General features: G+C 40.3%; 1 protein-coding gene across 1 annotated transcript; it reads right to left on the bottom strand.

Moving 5' to 3' along the window:
• Window positions 1-22: 22 nt before the first annotated feature.
• On the bottom strand, window positions 23-16631 carry wdfy1 (WD repeat and FYVE domain containing 1). The gene is made up of 12 exons (XM_046073847.1): window positions 16422-16631; window positions 14597-14664; window positions 14214-14287; window positions 13928-13982; window positions 10704-10854; window positions 10484-10596; window positions 7825-7951; window positions 6375-6480; window positions 5727-5828; window positions 5510-5640; window positions 5280-5388; window positions 23-3735 (listed from the first exon to the last, which is right to left on the bottom strand). Exons 1-12 carry the CDS (start codon window positions 16556-16558, stop codon window positions 3676-3678), a joined length of 1233 nt encoding a protein of 410 aa, XP_045929803.1. The 5' UTR covers window positions 16559-16631; the 3' UTR covers window positions 23-3675.
• Window positions 16632-17553: the final 922 nt, after the last annotated feature.

Genomic DNA, 17553 nt, shown 5'->3' with positions numbered 1-17553 from the left:
AAAAAACACACAAAGAGTCAAATAAACATATCAGAATATCTTTATTATGCATTTATTCTTTAGCCTCTCTATGCTGTCAAACCAGGACACAGAGGGACTAAATTCTGTACTGTATTGTCAACAAAATTATTTAAAAATACAATTATTTTGAGATATACATTAAGAACATTATGTCTGAAGAGAAAAAAAGTCAAAGCAAACAGAAATCAGTTCACAGAGTTTGAGATTATGGGCCATGGTGTTGTGGAAAATGAGTCATCTTTAGTGTTTATGTGGCCTCCCATCAACATGAAGGCCAACCATTTTAGTGTTTGATGAACTGAAGAATACAAAACCAAAATAATAAACCATTAACAACATGAATCTATTCCTTCCTTCCTGCGACTGGCTGGCAATCTGAACATCTATTTCATTAGCGGTTTCTGCTAACAGCACATCCTGCCATCCGTCGTACCTTAAACATCTTGTCCATCTGCTATGGAGTTTAGCTTCCAGAGCCATCAAATCATCAAACGCAATCTGTTACAAGGACACGATAAGAAGTAATAACTGGAAGAAGCTTCAATGTCCAGTTAACTGAAAGGAGAGCTCGGACTCCTGATTGTACGGTAGCATCGCCAATAACCCTGTAGATCCCTGATGACGCTTTGTGACATGAGTTTGTAATGACACTAAATCAGTTAGCCAATACTGCCGATGGACTGAAAATTGTATTTTCAGTTCATAACAACATGAAAAAGTTCAGCTAACATGCAAAAAAAGCTGCACTAATCAATATTTTGATTGGATCAAATGATTACCTGTAATAATGGGTCACTGTGGTGACATCACCAGAGAATGACTCAGAGCGTTTCATGTTTTTGCAGTTTCATGGCACACACCTTCTGTGTTTTGGTTGAGCCTTCCATCTATTATCAGCCATGTTTCCAGCAGCAGCTGTTTAACGAAAAGGCCCGGATGAACCCACTGTTCGCTACCTGCTCAACACGACATGGCTGACAGACAAGGTTAACCACTGGCTGGTGAACATATTAAAGCATTTAGCAGCTCAAGAGTCAGATATTTCACTCAGAATGAGCTGTTTGCCTGCATGTGTTTGCCCCAACAAGTTTATCAAGTGAAAGCATGTGAATGTTGTGTTTACAGCCAGGTCCACAACCCCTGAGTGGCCAACAGAAAATCCATCACTTTTTGCAGCTTTAACATCTTGCACATTTTATTTACTCTTTCCAATTACTTAAAGCTCTGCTAAGCTATTTTTGTAGCTAATTATTTTGGTATTGTGAGCTAGCAGAGTTAAGCTAATGTTGCTCCATGTCGTTTAAATAGGTGACTGCTTGATTACACATTCACCTTCAAGTGATATGACAATGTTGTGTTTTCAGGGTGTTTGGCTGCACCCAACCGGCCCCCCCAAAAATAACAGCTATTTTTTCCCCTGATAATTATGCAGAACAATTTAAGGCATGTTTTATCCCCGAGCTTCCAGCTCGCGTGCACTCAAGACAAAACAATCCTGTCTTTATAGGCTCCTTTTTTTTGGCGGGAAACAACAAAAAGGAATATCAATGCTAAATATCGACTTCTGACAAATTGATCAGTACGAGCCTTCAGTCTAACCCCAAGTATGATTGGGTAAATATCATGGAGTACAGTCTTGATGATGAGTAACAATTGCACTCACATGACAACCACTGCTGATCAGCCAGTCAATCTCTGTCCTTGTTAGGATGTAAATTGCTTCATGATCTGACCCTGCAATCTATCTCGCTGTTACTGAGTTTGCACGTGCCTCAATGAAGATGGTTTAACATGTTGTATTTTGTTATTACAAGGAAGCAAAGACTAGATGGGCACAAAGAAAAGTAAACAACCATTTACAATGGTAACAGATAAATACTTTACTACAAATATACACTACATGATCAAAAAACTGGAATGTGACTACATTTTGAAATCAGTAAATTCCAACACTATAATGCTCATTTTTCCACTTACAATAAGGCAAGCGTTAGTCTAGCATTAGAAGATCCTAGCCGCTATTTACAAGGACGCTACATTGAATCCAGCTATTACCCCTCCCAAATGTGAACTTACAAAAATGCTTTGTTTAATTCAAAGTCAAAGACCACATGTTGTGCAATTCACCGCAGTGGTGACAGCGTAATGAGACATCTTTGATACACAGATGCGTGGGAAAAGTGGAAGCGCTCAGAACAGAATTTGAAAAAGCAGGATGAAAAGAAAACGCTAACAGGACATCCAGAGCTTTATAACGAGGTGAGTGCATGAGAGTGAATGAGCACGAGTGAACAGTCATAAGCACTGACAAACCACTAATAAAAAAAAAAGGCTTTGTGAGCGTGTCCTCTCTATAAGGCTTTTGAAGGAACGCAGGCAGCCCTGATCTGACCCACAATTTAGCTGGGGACGGTTCAACACGCTAGCATTTAGTGCTACATTTAGTTTACAGTACCTATCCAGTACCTAAGTGCCTTTCTGGCTGGAGGAAATCCAATTTTGCATCACAATTTTTTTTTTATGATACCTTCTTATCTAGGAGGCGGTGATGCTGTGCTATTTTTTAAACTTGTTTTCACCCAAATAAAGTTGGAGACACAATGCCATAAAGCTGAAACGATCACAAGGCCACACTAGCCTAGAATTGTAATTGTACTGGAGCGCCTCAGGACCGCGGCGACACACTGTTTGACGTCATCAGCGCATGTTTCTACAGCAACATATCCCAATTTCCCGTGCCTCATCGGGCTGCGTCATGCAAACATCTGACAAGGACATCAAATTTTCTACGGCAGCATCTTTGAGGGTGTCGAGAGATTTCCTTCATCTATTAAGAAAGAGGCAGTTCTATTGATTTTATTACCGTGCTTGAGTGATTACACATAATGGTAGTAATGGTTACGACTGACAGGAAAGCCCCGCCCTGTGACAACGTACTGATGTAAAACCTCCTGAGAGTGATTTAAGGCCAACTAGTGAAAGAAACAAAACTGAAAAAGAGGAGTATAGACAGAAAAAGCTGATCACTTTGATCAGTGAGAGCCATTTCAATCAACTATCTACTGATGCATGGGTATATACAGTATGTTTTTTTTTCTTTTACAAGTTACAGTGACTGAGCAAAATGCAGTTAGTGGGCCACAGAAATGAACAAGCTCGTATATCTTTCTACAGGAATGGCAGGTCAGTGATTTAGTGAAACCTGACTTTACAGCATAGGGTAATAAAAATGACCTTGGTCAAAAGAAGCATTGGAAATTTTAATATAATGTAAACACAGATATTAATACCATTCCTCCCATTGGAGAAATCATTACGTGACATGCACACATGTACACACACACACCGTTGTGCTTAGGGTTCTGTTTTGGATCAGAGCAAAAAGTCAAAAATCTGTCACACACGCTTTCATGTGGGACTGAACGTTAGTGAAGTTAAAAACAAATTTGTTAAGAGGAGCAAAAGGAATGCTGAGGGGCTGCACTGTGAACACACGCACAAACACACACGCTCGCACATTCACTAAGAGCAGGCCTGGGCGCAGCTGAAGATCCCAGGCATGATGGGAAGATATACTGTACAGAGGGGTTTCCATGACATTGGAAGAGTGGGTGGAGCACTGAGGAGGCCTGACCATGTAGTGGGCTGGGCCAATCAGCGCGGAGAGAAGCCTGTTGCTAAGCTACAGCCAACCACCTGCGTCATATCCCAGATCTGTGGAGACAAACAGCCAATAATGATGACGGTAGCAGCCTGGTGCAAAGTTGCGCTAAAGGAGGCTGAGTTATTACTGAGAGGACTTGTGAACTGCATGGAACTGCTTCTGTTATTGCTTCAATACTTTCAGGATGTTTTTAGGTTATCAGTCTGCTAGATTTAAGACTATACATTTTTACTAATAATGTGCACAATTAAAATAAATAAAAATGTGAAAATAAAAGGAACTGATGAAACATGATTCTTACAACAAAAAAACCCACTACAAGATACAGAAGAACTCTACAGGTGAACTTAAGAGTGATATATCACCAAAAATCTCATGTTTGGATTTCTCTGTTAGCTTATTAAATGCTGTTAAAGGTTTGTATTTTGCTTTTCATTAGGGAATAGACTCTGCAGTCTGCTTGAATAAATAATAATAATAAATCCAAATTGTGACACGTTTTCAGAGTGGAAAAATAATTAGAGACAGTGAAATCAAAAGTCCAGAAGGAAGTTCGCAAACCATACTGGCAGCATAATCAATTTTGCTGCTTTTCTTCTAGCTTAATAGACTTCTAGCTTGCAAGCAACATGGGCGTCAACATACTGACTGTGCAGATGGGCACGGGAGAAGGTGCATCTCAAAAAAGTTGAATCTTGTGAAAAAGTTCATTGGGAGCACCAGAACCAGACTTAGAGAGATATTAAAGGCTCAGGAAACCTTCGCAGGTGTTTTGAGTTAATTAGCTGATTAGAGCTCATCTCAGGATGACATTTCTGTATTTTAAATTCTTTATTCTAAAATTCTAATACATTTTGAGATACTGGAGTTTAGATTTCCAAGAACTGTAAGCCGTAATCATCAAGATTAAAACAATTTATATGAAAGTTTCACTTTTATAATTAAATTCCAGAAGAAAATTAATTAAAAATTAATTTTTAAAATTAAAATGTAATTATTAGAGATGCACCTGTCCAACATGCTGCAGCAGTAGTTTAAGAAGTTTCTTTGAAAGTTGTGCTACTTTGTTTCCTCTTTTTTACAATTTACAATTTTACAAGTGCCTATATAGTTGTTTTATAAGAACTCAATCATATAGACTAGCGGCTGTGACGCGTGCATACTTGCTTGTGTGCTAAAACTAAAGGTTTCAGCCAGCTCTGTGCAGCTGCACAGCGGCGCTTTGAGTTAAATGCTAACTTCTGCATGCTAACCACATCCTTGATGCCAACATGCTCGCGATGACAATACTAAGTGGCTGATGCTAAGCAGGCAGAATCTATACCATGTTCATCATCTTAGTTGAGCGTGTCAACAAGCTAACATTTGCTCACTAACACTAAACACAAAGTACAGTTGAGGGTAATAGGAATAAACCAAATTGGACTTTTAAGACTTCGAGTTTAGATCATTTTAAGGGCTATACGACTGCCTGCAGACTCACAATACATTAAACAAATACCACTGATTTCATTCGTCTGGATGTGATCAGCCTGTGTTTGACACAGCCTGAATTCATGCATGAATTATCTGCTATCAAAGAACTGTTGTTGACCTTAACAATGCGGTCGCTTCCACAAGTGACCATCAGGCCTCTGGATGGGTCCATGTCCATGTGGGCGATGTGGTGTTTCCCCTCATGGAACGTGGCCAATGGTGTTCGACTGCACCACACACACACACACACACACACACACACATTTAATCAGAGTTGCCTTCAGTACTGTGTAAACAGGCGCATGATGTGATCAATTACTACAAAATTTAGAGATGCCCTATACTCACTCCTCTTCTTTGATGGTATCAAAGCAGGCATCACACACTCGCACCGGGAATTCGAAGCCCATAATTGGGAAAGTGGAGCGTTTAGAACTACATTTTCCACATACAGCCTTGCCACACTTCCTGCAGTGGTGCTGCACAAAAGGGAAAACCACCCATATATTAGCATGACTGACAGACTGAGGGGACTGCTAAGGACACTGGTCAGGCCCGCCCCTACCTGTCTGAGCCCCAAGGTCTTAGTGTCCCACATCTGCTTGATGTTCCAGAAGAAAGGTTGCTCGCACTTCTGACAAGAGTCGCTGTCTAACCACTGGGGCGCCTGCAGAGACATGCGCAGTTGAAGGTTACTATTAAACATGCAGAAACACAGTGAAGTAAACCACTAAAATAACTCGGAAGACGAGGACATGTGCAGCAAAAAAATCATCTTTACCCACACAAAAAGCATTGAAACCAGGAGTGAGACAAAAACAGAGAGGAGAAACAAAACTCTTTGCCAATTACAACCAGCTAATAATACTAAAACACTACATGTTCAATGTTAGCTATTGTATGCTGCTTTGACCATTATAGTGAGTAAACGGTGAGTAATACACCATCTATAGTCTTAGTATAGGGTTAAGAGAATACGCCTGTAAAGCAAGTCAATTAAAATGTAATGTCAGACACATAATTAGCATTTTACACTAACATCTATGTGGAAAACTAGAACTAGAAAAAAATTATAAATAGTAACATTTGAAAATAAAAGATTATAAGAGTATCACACAGTAAACCCCAAATCTTGCATTTACCAAAGTCTGAGCTGACTGTATCGTTACACCCCGTATTTGTGTGGCACTTATAATGTTAAAGTGATGTGAACCTCTTCTCTCTGTGTGTCCATGTTCCACACTGCAATGCCACCGTCGGCTGAGCACGACAGCAACTGCCGGGTCAACTGGAGATACCGCAAGGCCTGAACACGCTCGCTGAGGGAGTGAAAGGGGAGAAAAGTTCAATCAAAACAAAATCCTAATCTAAACCTGCATTAAAAGTTACAATGTTTAAGAAGTCAGACTACTCTCCACCTGTCGACTTTATACTCCGCATATCACATATAATGTCATAAGTGCTGCTAACTGCCATTAGCTAGTTAGCTCAGTTAGCCGTGCAGCTAACTGTGCAACTTACTGTGGAATGGGCACAAAAACCTGAGCCTAGCGAGTTGGCAACAGAAGCCAGCTGAGATAAACTATCAGACTATCACTGCTTGAAGTATGAAATGGTATTACGAGGCAGAACCGGCTGGGGTAGGCTGGTTAGCATGCTAACTTCAGTAGATTTTACTGCAAATGTTTTAAACTAAAATTCTGGCCATGCAAATGTTTAATGTGTAGCTCAGTCTTAGCATCTCTAATGAATGTCTGAAACCATTTCCAGCAAAAAAGCTGTGATAAACCCAGAATACAGAGAAAAATTGGAGCTACGTCATGTATCAGGTGGACAGAATCTCAACTCTAAATGAATTAAAATTTTCTGCCCGCTCGATGTTGACAACCGTGTGCTAACACCTTAGCCACTATATCTTTATAAACCGTTCAATGTCGGCTTGTTGTGATAAAATAAAATAATGGTGCTTTCATACATAAAAAAAACACAGGTATAACCTTTAGAATAAGAGGTACAACAATACAATTATGCAAATAAAGCAGTAGAACTTTAAAAACAATACAAGATGCTGGAATGGCATTTTGAGCTTTTGGCATTTGAATTTTAATTAAGCACTTACTACAGCTTAATATTTTCGCTGCCTACCCTGACACTGACTAAAGCTTTTCTGCTCAACAGTTCTAACACTAACTGTAAAACTGTTACATCCCATCAAAAGGAGGTCTATCAAATACATTTTCATAGATTAGTAAAAGAGAAAAAAGGAGTGACAAGGGCATAAAAAAGGCTTGAAAAGAGATCAAGACTGGGTCAACACAGGATTTAGGACCTGTCATTACTCTCATTTCACTGGGTGTCTGAGAGATCAAACCTCTATAAATCCTGCTAGGGTGCAACAGGATCTACGAAGGCTTGCTCGGACACGCATCACTGTACATGGGCTTTGTTGATGACTAATGTGACTGGGTGGGGGGGACTAGGAGGTGGTGAAATATGTATGAAGAGCGAGAAGTGGAGATAAAAACAGTCAGTGCCTGAGAACAGCGGTTACTGGCACCACCTATCCCCCTGATGATATTTTTAAGCCTCTTGAGCCCTGACAAACACAGGGGAGGTAAAGCAAATTCAGCATCCAGGCATATATAAAAGCCTGACTGACTTACTGGTGTCCCTGCAACAGTAACGTCCGTCCCTTGCGGCCCCCAATGTCCCACATGATGACGCTGTGGTCGGAGGCCCCAGAGAACAGCAGCCTCTGGACAGGGTCCCACCAGAGGGTTGCTATACTACCTGAAGGAGACAGAGGAATGGACAGAGAGAAAAATAAACAAATTTGGCACTTGTGTTTTTATGTGCTGCAGGAGCCTGTTAAGAGGAATGTTATAATCTGAACCGTTGGGTCCATCTGGTGCCTGTTCTGAGAACTACAGGAAGCTCCGACCAAGCACACAAGTGGAGCTAACTCCAGATGGAGGCATAAGTTACCCATTTTTCAATGAGACAAGTTTTTCCATGGTTGTGTTCCATACTGATTTAATCTGATGAAGATCTCAGTATTTGTTTTAGTATCGAACTACTTAATGCCTTGCTTGCCAGTGAGTGTGGCACTCCTCTAGGCTACAACACTATTAGCTTAGCTAGCTCAATAAGTAAACAACTTCTTTACTACTGCTAAAATGAAAGTTGTATTAGTCTTAGCTGCTACGGGCTAGCCTGTAAAGCAAGCTAGAAGCAAACTAATCAGTGAGAACCGTGTTGTTGAAGCAGCTGTGTTTGTTGTTGACTGCGATTGCTTACCAGCATGATAACTAAAAACATACTGGATAACATGTAAGAAAGGCTAAAGGGTCATCCCAAAATGCTAACCCTAATTAGCTCTCTGTACAATTTTGAGTTAGTTCCTGCTTCACTGCACAGGAAATCAGGTCGGCTGAGTCAGTGAACTCTTTTAAGTCCCTTCTTAAAACATACTTTTATAGGAGAGCTTTTCCCGATCTTATTTGACTTTATTTTATCCCTTTTATTTTATTGTATTTTACTAATTTTATATTAAATTTTCATGCTCTTATCTTTTTTTGTATAATTCTTTACACTTGTTAAAGCACTTTGTAACTTGTTTTTGAAAAGTGCTCTACAAATAAGGATTATTATTATTATTATTACACTCTGTTTAATGAAAATGATGATCAACAGTGCAAGGGATGTGACGTGTAAAACATTTGCATTTGGACAAGAACAAAAAAAACACCATGATGTGTGTACTGGACTTGCATTTTAATAACAATCCGTTATATCTAAGCCATTGGTTTGCAAAGGGTGGCCACAGAACGATTTGACTGATAAGTCGTTTTCAGCTGATCCGACTACACGGCTCAGACCATCTGCCCATTCTTGTCAGATGGTGGAGCATATTACAGGCTAAACACTCACTAGCCTGCTGTCTGTGGCCAGAGAACACCACGCAGCTATGTTGTTACAGTACAAGGCACAGACGGTGACTTAAACTGCTTCAACTGTCTTTCTGATTTTGTTGAATCACAGCCAACAAAGACTTCATTTTTCCCGATGTTTCCAGTGAAACCTCTAGCATTTAAAGAGAAAAGAGCTCTGGGTCAGACAATTAAGCTGGTGAAGTTAGGACCAGTCATATGATGATGAATAATAGCCTGTGGCAGGTGGTGGTGGGCTGACAATAACTGTAGCCACATTACAGACACAGGGCCACACACACACACACACACTGCATTCATGGCCACATGATTTATAACTTTTAGAGCCAATGTGGAAAAACCCTAGTAATAACTCTGCTCAAGATATGTTTCCATCAGCTAAACATGAACTGTTAATGTCAGAGATAAAAGATAACTAAGATGTGAATTTGCTATTACTTCAATGCACCAACCAAAGGCAGAACAACCTTTGAAAACCCTTTTCAAAACAGTAAGAAGTAAAAATAAAAACATTAAAAAAAAAAAAAAACCTTGACGTGAGACTAAGGTGAGGTCTGACCTTTCCATTCTGTTTTTCAAATTTCATCAATCATAATTTCCATTTAATAGTTGGATGGAACTCCTGCTTGTGCACAGCCGGAGCTAAACCCATTAATATGTATTATTATCAGTCTGATTAGTATGTGTTATCATGAGCACAGAGGCACATCTGCAAATCAAAGAGAGAGGTTGGATGTAAGGCTTTTATAAAGGCATGGGCGCACTAATAAGTCTGTCCCAACTGGAAAAAAAACAAAAACAAACAGTGAACCCTCAAATACAAATCCTATCTTGGTAATGCATTCATCCTCTGATGAAGCATTTGTATTTTGATGGGAGCTTCCGAGAATGACAATAGTCCCATCTTAAAGGGCTCAAATGGTCACTGAATGGTTTGATGAGCGTTAACACAGTTGCTAGATCTCAACTCAAACAGGCAGGTATGGGAATTTCTAGAGCAGTCTGAGAGATGGTATTTCCCATCATCATCTTCATCACCATATAAACCAAATGATGGGATTCCTTGAGGAGATGTGTTTAGGGGAACAACAGAGAATGCGTCATCACACTGGATTCAACATTGGATTCAAGTGGTCTTTCATTTTCTTGCATAGTGACGCATCACGTGGACGAATCTGGGTCATCTATTTTTTACTGTGGCCACATCTGCATATCTGCCGTCTGCATGAGAAGCCTGTGTGTGTGTGTGTGTAGAGATATGCAAGACAAACTATTTGTGCTGAGACCTTGTGTGACTCACCTACACTAGGAGAGAACAGTTCTGTGTCTGTGTTAAAGGTGATTCTTTTACGTGTAGGCAGAGTGTCTTTACCTTCATGACCCTTCAGCGTTGTGATGGTGGAGTACGTCTGCTTCTCCAGTTTCAGCAACGTGATCTGTCCTGAGTCATCGCCAACAAAGGCATGCTGCGTCTCGTGATCGTATCTGAGCAGGAAGTCAGGGCTCGAACACACTCTACATGTTACTACTTCAGCTGACAGATAGATGCTCAGATATACTGTACACACAGCGAGTGAATGAAGGAAGGATACTGTAGGCAGGAGGCAGAGGCGGTGAAGTAGTGTCTCCCCAGCATGCTGCCACTCTGGGTGCACATCCAGCTCACGCTCTTGTCATGGCCAGTACTCACCACCCACTCACTCTCCAGGGAGAACACCATATCTGACACACGGTTCTGGTGGGCTGCAAAACACACACACACACACACACACACTTTAAGTGTTAAACAGGCACATCATGTTGGATAAACATCAAACAACACCACGTCTAAAGCCGTCATGGATGAACACCATGGAAAAATATATTGTCCTTTGCATGTGCCGATCCCATCAGAGGCTCTGCTTAACTGATGCCGTAGTTCAGACTAAGACAGATGAATCACTTCAGTTTGTACTTGCATCGGTCTTAATGGTCCACCTGGGGATCACCTCTACACTATTGTTGTGAACTTCAGGTATTGAACATCTCCAGTTTTCCAGACAGCAGGGTTTTAACACTGTATTGTTTAGAACTCTGGCAACAGCTATATTATCGTTACATTAACTGGAGTAGATACGTCAAAGAAGAGGAAATAAAGTGAATCGCCACCATCAGTGTTGAGTTTCTCAATAGCTTCAGTGATGTTAATAATGAATATATAATATATAATAAATAATGATAAGCATAAAATGTGTGTTTTCAGATAAATAAGTTGTGTTAAACTCGTGTTTACGGGTAAAGTATCGTGGACACAGAGAGCAGGATTCTTATTATTTCAACACAGATTTATTGTTCACAATTGTTAGCATAATCACAGAATAATAATATAAAAATAAATAAATAGGGAGCGTCAATAGTGAGTTTACTGTGTCCTTTTGAATTTGTATGCATCAGAGATTAAGGATGCATCCCTATCAACAAGCACAATAAATTGTTTCATGAACACATTTTAGAAACAGTGTAAAACAACAATTTTGAAATACAAAATAGCTAAACCCTGCTGATGAACTGATTTGTAAACCTGCAATAGTAGATTACTTGCCTCCAAGTGAGCAAAACAAACACACCATTGGCATATTATCACCTTACGAAGTTGATATGGCGAACACTATTCACACAGAGCAACATTAGCATTCATTCAGAGTTGTGTTTCTGGTTTAGGGATGGGGAGATTTCAGTCTCTTTAGCTGCTAATGCTCCTCTGTTTTCAGTAGCTGGACGCTAACCATGTCTGACTGCTGATCAGTGCTGGGCAGGTAGTGTACAGTGGACTTTTAGACTTTTTTCACTGAAAACAGCTGCCTGCTGCTGGAAACAGGGTTGATGAGAGACGTTGATGAGAGTTAGCCAAAACAGTGTAGCTGTGGGCCATAAAATCGAGTGAAAGATGCCAAAATGCTCTGTAGAGCTGAGGGGAACTGCAGAGTTGGGTGATAATTGATCACTATGAGCAGCTCCTTTTCCCATTACAAAGTAAAGTCAGCCATTGTTATAAAATATTACTTATAGCATCTTTAAATGAAAAACAAAAAGTGTGTCCCCCAAAAACGCCCTCAAATCCACCACCTGTGTGTCCTTCATCACGACTCGAGAGCACGTTGTGCAGTCACTGCAGCATTGTTCAAACAGATCCCAAGGTTTCCAAAGATACTCAATACTATATGGAGTGGAAACAATCCAGCTATGGTGGGTTTAAATATTTAACTCAATTTACTTCAAAGCTACTTAAAAGTGAGGGAAATAGGCTAAAACCATTGCTTCACAGTGCAACAGATACAGATACTTTACATGCTGTCTGACTGTATTATTCGTCACTGAGAAGTACTGTATTGGATAAATTAAGTTATTATGGCTCATAATGCAAAGCAATTCAAGTGTACAAGCCAGTAGAATATCTTACTACTGTGTTTTCCATAACCTGTTGCTGTCCTAGGTTTCTAGATTGTCCCTTGTGTGCAAAAGACACTCCTCGTCTGCATCAAGCCACCGCACCAGACATAATGCATATATTACATATTTAGCTCAGTAATCAATCTGAACTGCAGAGGAGTAAGCATTTTCCAAAATAATTTCTATCATTCTGTCTGTTATAATTTTTTAACCAGACTGAAATTACGTAAGACAAGTTTTATCATCAGCCAATGTGTCAATATCGGCAGCTGTGAAGAAAGTAACAGTGACTGCCAAAAGGCACATGGCGATGTTAAGCCCTGCCTGTCTTTGAAGTGCATAGACACATCCTATTGGCTGTTTGATATGATCGTGACTCATGTTTTTTTCTGATCGGGCTCTGCTGCTGGAGTTTGCTACAAGGAGAAGCATTCCAGTTGTGACATGTGGCGTTTTGCCCTGTAAAGCCACAGGCTAGCCATTTTCTCCTGAAGCTTAATTTTCCACTGAGGAGGCAAAAGTGCTGCTGACACAGTCACAGGAACTGCGCTCCGCTGCTAACCTACCAATTATGTCAAGAGATGAAATCAAGATGTAATCACTAGGGCTGCAACTAACAATTATTTGCATTATCGATTGTGAAAAAAATGCTTCATAACTTTGCAGAGCCAAAAGAAGGTGGAACCAGACATTGTTTGGCATTTGCTGTAAAAAGGAATTTTATTTTTTTTTAAAACAAGTTGTGTCACACTAATTTACACTGTCCTGACGCTTTCAGCTGCGTCAGTCGTGCTAAACGTAGATGTCCCTTAAAAGTCTCCTGGAGCAGGGAGGGGCCACATCTCTGAGAGTAAGAAACACTTGTCAACTGTGCCAGCTATTGATTACACTAACTGTTGTGAATTTCATTGGGTAAACTGTGATGTTGCTAGCTCATTGCTAGCAGCAAGGATTAATCGAGTAGTTATTTAATATTAAATTAATCGACTAGTATTTTGAAATTCTTTTAATTGGTTTGACTCATTTTTTAAAGAAAATAAAAAGTCAGACATCTCTGATTCCAGCTTCTTCAATGTGAATATTCTCTGTTTATTTGATTCCTCTATGAGAGAAAACAGAAAGTCTTTGGCTTGTGGACAAAACAAGACATTTGAGGACATCATCTTGAGCTTTGGGAAACAATGATCGACATTTTATGACACTTTACAGTCCAAACAACAAATCGATAAGCGACACATTAAATCAACAACAAAAATAATCGTTAGTTGCAGCCCTAGATGTTCCTTGGGAGTTCCTTTAACTACTGCAATTCCTGCTAATCTCAACTTGTTGCTAAATTGGACTGAACAGTTTTGTGTGCAAATGTGTTCTCATCTCCTGTTCTCACCTGGATATGTTTTGACGTGGTTCATCTTGTTGAAATCTTCAGAGATGAGAAATTCCTGGAAGGCAAACACACACACACACACACACACACATTTCTAATCAAATAACTATCCTGCCCTCACGGGAAATTGCAAGTCCAAATATTGAAATTGTGGCCTATTTGAACCAGATATGCTGTTTTTCTTCAAAGGACACTGTTTGTCGTTTGAAGAAACGTGTCGTTAGTGTCAATAGAGGGAGCCTGGGGTGAGCACGTGAAGACATTTGTTTGAGTTAGCTTCACTCACCACAACAGCTCCATTGTCCTGGCCTATGAAGATGCGTCTGCTGTCATGGTGGTACGACATGCAAGAGCATGGAGCTAAAAGGAGAAAGAATGGTCGCCATGAGCAGGGAATTCACTACATACAGGCCATGTCATAGATAGGTGTGCATTATATTGCTGTCGTGGTCCAAAATAACAAAAAGCCTTTTCCCCTCAAACACACAAGCATGTGCATCCATCCATCCATCCATCGGCTGGAGCCAATCCCAGCTGACATCGGGCGAAAGGTGGGGTACACCCTGGACAGGTCGCCAGTCCATCGCAGGGCCACACAGACAAACAAACACTCGTGCTCACACACATTTATAATCCCTTTTAACACTGAAGCAATGCAGTCTTACTTACAGGAGACTGTGTGGTAGATGCTTGGCCAGTACTGACCGCTGTCTCTTTTCAGCCAAACTCGGATGGTTCTGAAGGAAAATGTCAAAACATCACATTGAAAGCACTCTGACAGGGATCACTCTGTAGTCTATTTCTTGTTATGAAGGTCAGTTCTTTTTTAAAATTTTATTTATTTATTTATATATATATATTTTATTTCATACACACACACACACACACACACACACACACACACACAAACAGAAGTTTAAATGCATTTCTAATCTTTGACTTACTATTTGTGTGCAGATAGATAAATATATACTTGATGTACAAAGGAAACTTGGCACTTTTCAATAGAAATACTCAATGGAAATATCCATTGAAGAGAGCCCTCATCTGGGACTGGGCTTAATCCTTGTCTGGGAAACCAGCCCTAATTTTCTGTATACATAATGCTCGATTCTATTCCCAAACAGCACTGAAAGGGGTGGGATGGCGTATTTTGTGTGTTTACGTACTTTCAGTTGGTGAAAAACTATTCCTGGCAGGTCACTTTTTTAAAAAGCGTTTTCTAAATGACACAGCAGCCATGCAGACAAGCTTCGCAAATGTTGCTGTTAAAACCACATTACAGAAGTGATGGTTCGATACTGAACCAATTCCGAAACTGTACTTTTGTCTTTTACCAGAACACCACAACATGAAACCCTTTTGAGACTTATTTGATTAATGTGTTTAAAGCAAACTGGACAACTTTGAAAAGATCATACATAATGTCATGTTGTGTTTTGCTGCAACGTCGGCCCACAACTTCCCTTTGAATAATAAGAGGGTTAGATGTGTGATTTAGACAGCATCACATTTCTTCACAGCAACTAAGTTCCTTTATCTTTAAATGAGGATGTTGCTTCTTGACACTTGTAATCGAGAATAACAGGTCTAATATCACTTAACCTATAACCCAGTGAATGGGATGGCCTGATGAGTCCATGCTTACACCTTCACAACTGAGATTATTTGGCTAATCCCAAAGTGAATGCAAGTGAAGAGGTCTGGAAAATACAGCTGTACTGCTTGTGTTTTGTTGAAAACATGGAATTTATTTTATGGTGTAAACCTACCACGAATGCCATAACTAAAGGTTTTTATGTTATACCCAAAATATAGGGTTTTCTATTATGTCAAAATGTGATGCTCAGGGGGCACAGCAATTTCAACAAGTATTGAACCATGCGCAGCTTGGATGCCACACATTATATATCAACATAAAGATAAGATAAACAAAAAAATCAAAAGAGGTAGAGTTGGTTATTTTGTTCCATCATATCAAACAATACTTTTATTACAAAGCCCAGTAAAAGTGTTTCATTAATTGCACTCGCAGCGATTAAAATCTTGGACGCTACAGTATACGTGGAGCACTTGAAGGCAGCAGTCGCTAGTTTGAGAAAGCAGTGTTTTGAGCACCAGCTGGGTAGCTAGCCAGCTAGTTTAGCCAATCTAGCCTAACACATTATAATATTGTTCCGTATAGCGAACAATGAGTCGTAAAACACAACGTTATCAATTGAAATCTAAATGTTGTATTCCCGTTTACGGTGCATTGTTTGTCCGCGGATGTTATGGAAGGGACTCTTCCTGGATTTCTCTCCCCACAGCCTCCTACGCGAACCCTGGTCCCGGAATATCCCATCCAAAAATATATATAAATATATCTCAGATGGACAAAATGTGTGTTCTTCTTACCCAGTGCACCAGGAATTATGAGTGCAATGACCAGCAAGTAGACCGAGCCCGCTAGCTACTGCTAGTACGCTACTATTAGCCTGCATGGCAAACTCACCTGTCCTCGCTGACCGTGATCACTCCATCTTCTTTTGGTATTAAAACGGCAGAATTCACCGCGTCTGAGTGTCCCTCGATCTTGTTCAAAAGAATAGGTCTAGCGGTCTGGGGCCTCGAATGAATCTCCGCAGCCATGGTTTTAAGTAGCCAGCAGTGTTTTCCTTCAGCTGACTTTTCTCCTCACTCGACAGTAAAGAAGGATCAGCTGACACCCGGAGCCGCTGTCAGGATTACCGTAATAACTGCAAGAGTGCCCCCAACAAATTTAGACAGGAGACAACTGAAATAGGACATGCGCAAGAATTCAGTTTTCAGCAGAGGACATATTAACCACAAGGATGTATAGTGAGAGTGTGTGTGTGTGTGTGTGTGTGTGTGTGTGTGTGTGTGTGTGTGTGTGTGTGTGTGTGTGTGCATAGAATAAAGTAAATAAAAGAATAAATCTTGAGGAAGCTTAAGGAGGCCAAATTCCCGTCAGTTTTTACAGAGGAGCAATAGAAAGCCTCCTGACTGGAAACATCACTAACTGGTATGGGATGTGCACAGCTCAGAACCGGAGGGCTCTGCAGCGGGTGATTAAAACTGTTCAGAAGATCGTTGGTACCCATCTCCCGAGCATCAGTGATATCGGTGAGGTGCTTACGCAGAGCCCAAAGGATACTAAAGGACAGTACCCACCCAGCCACAGCCTGTTCACCCTGCTGCCTTCTGGGAAGAGATGTAGGAATTTCTACTGCCGCACCACCAGACTGCAGAGCAGCTTTTCCCCCCCAAGATGTCAGACTCTTAAACTCTAATATTATCCTCAGCACTGCTCCACTGAATATCGTTTATTTCTGTTTACCATTTTTATAATTGCTTCTCTATTAATGTATGGTCTGCTGCAAAGCAGAAGGGAGTTACAAACTTAATTTCACTCTTCAACCTGTTGTAATGTGACAAATCTACCTTGTATGTTTAATTAATACATATGATTTATTATTATTTTACATCCTACACTGTAGGATATAAAAAGGCTAGGGTACACTACCTTCTGATCAGTTTTTGTGTTTTAGTCACTGCCCATCAAAATGTCTGTGCAAGTTACTGGCTGAGTGGAAAAGTAAACAAAATGCAGCCCCAAGGCATGG

Source organism: Micropterus dolomieu, linkage group LG17, assembly GCF_021292245.1.
Source record: "Micropterus dolomieu isolate WLL.071019.BEF.003 ecotype Adirondacks linkage group LG17, ASM2129224v1, whole genome shotgun sequence".
NCBI classification, from domain to species: Eukaryota; Metazoa; Chordata; class Actinopteri; order Centrarchiformes; family Centrarchidae; genus Micropterus; species Micropterus dolomieu.
The sequence above is the reverse complement of the archived record's forward strand: the minus strand, read 5'-3'. Positions and strand labels throughout refer to the sequence as shown.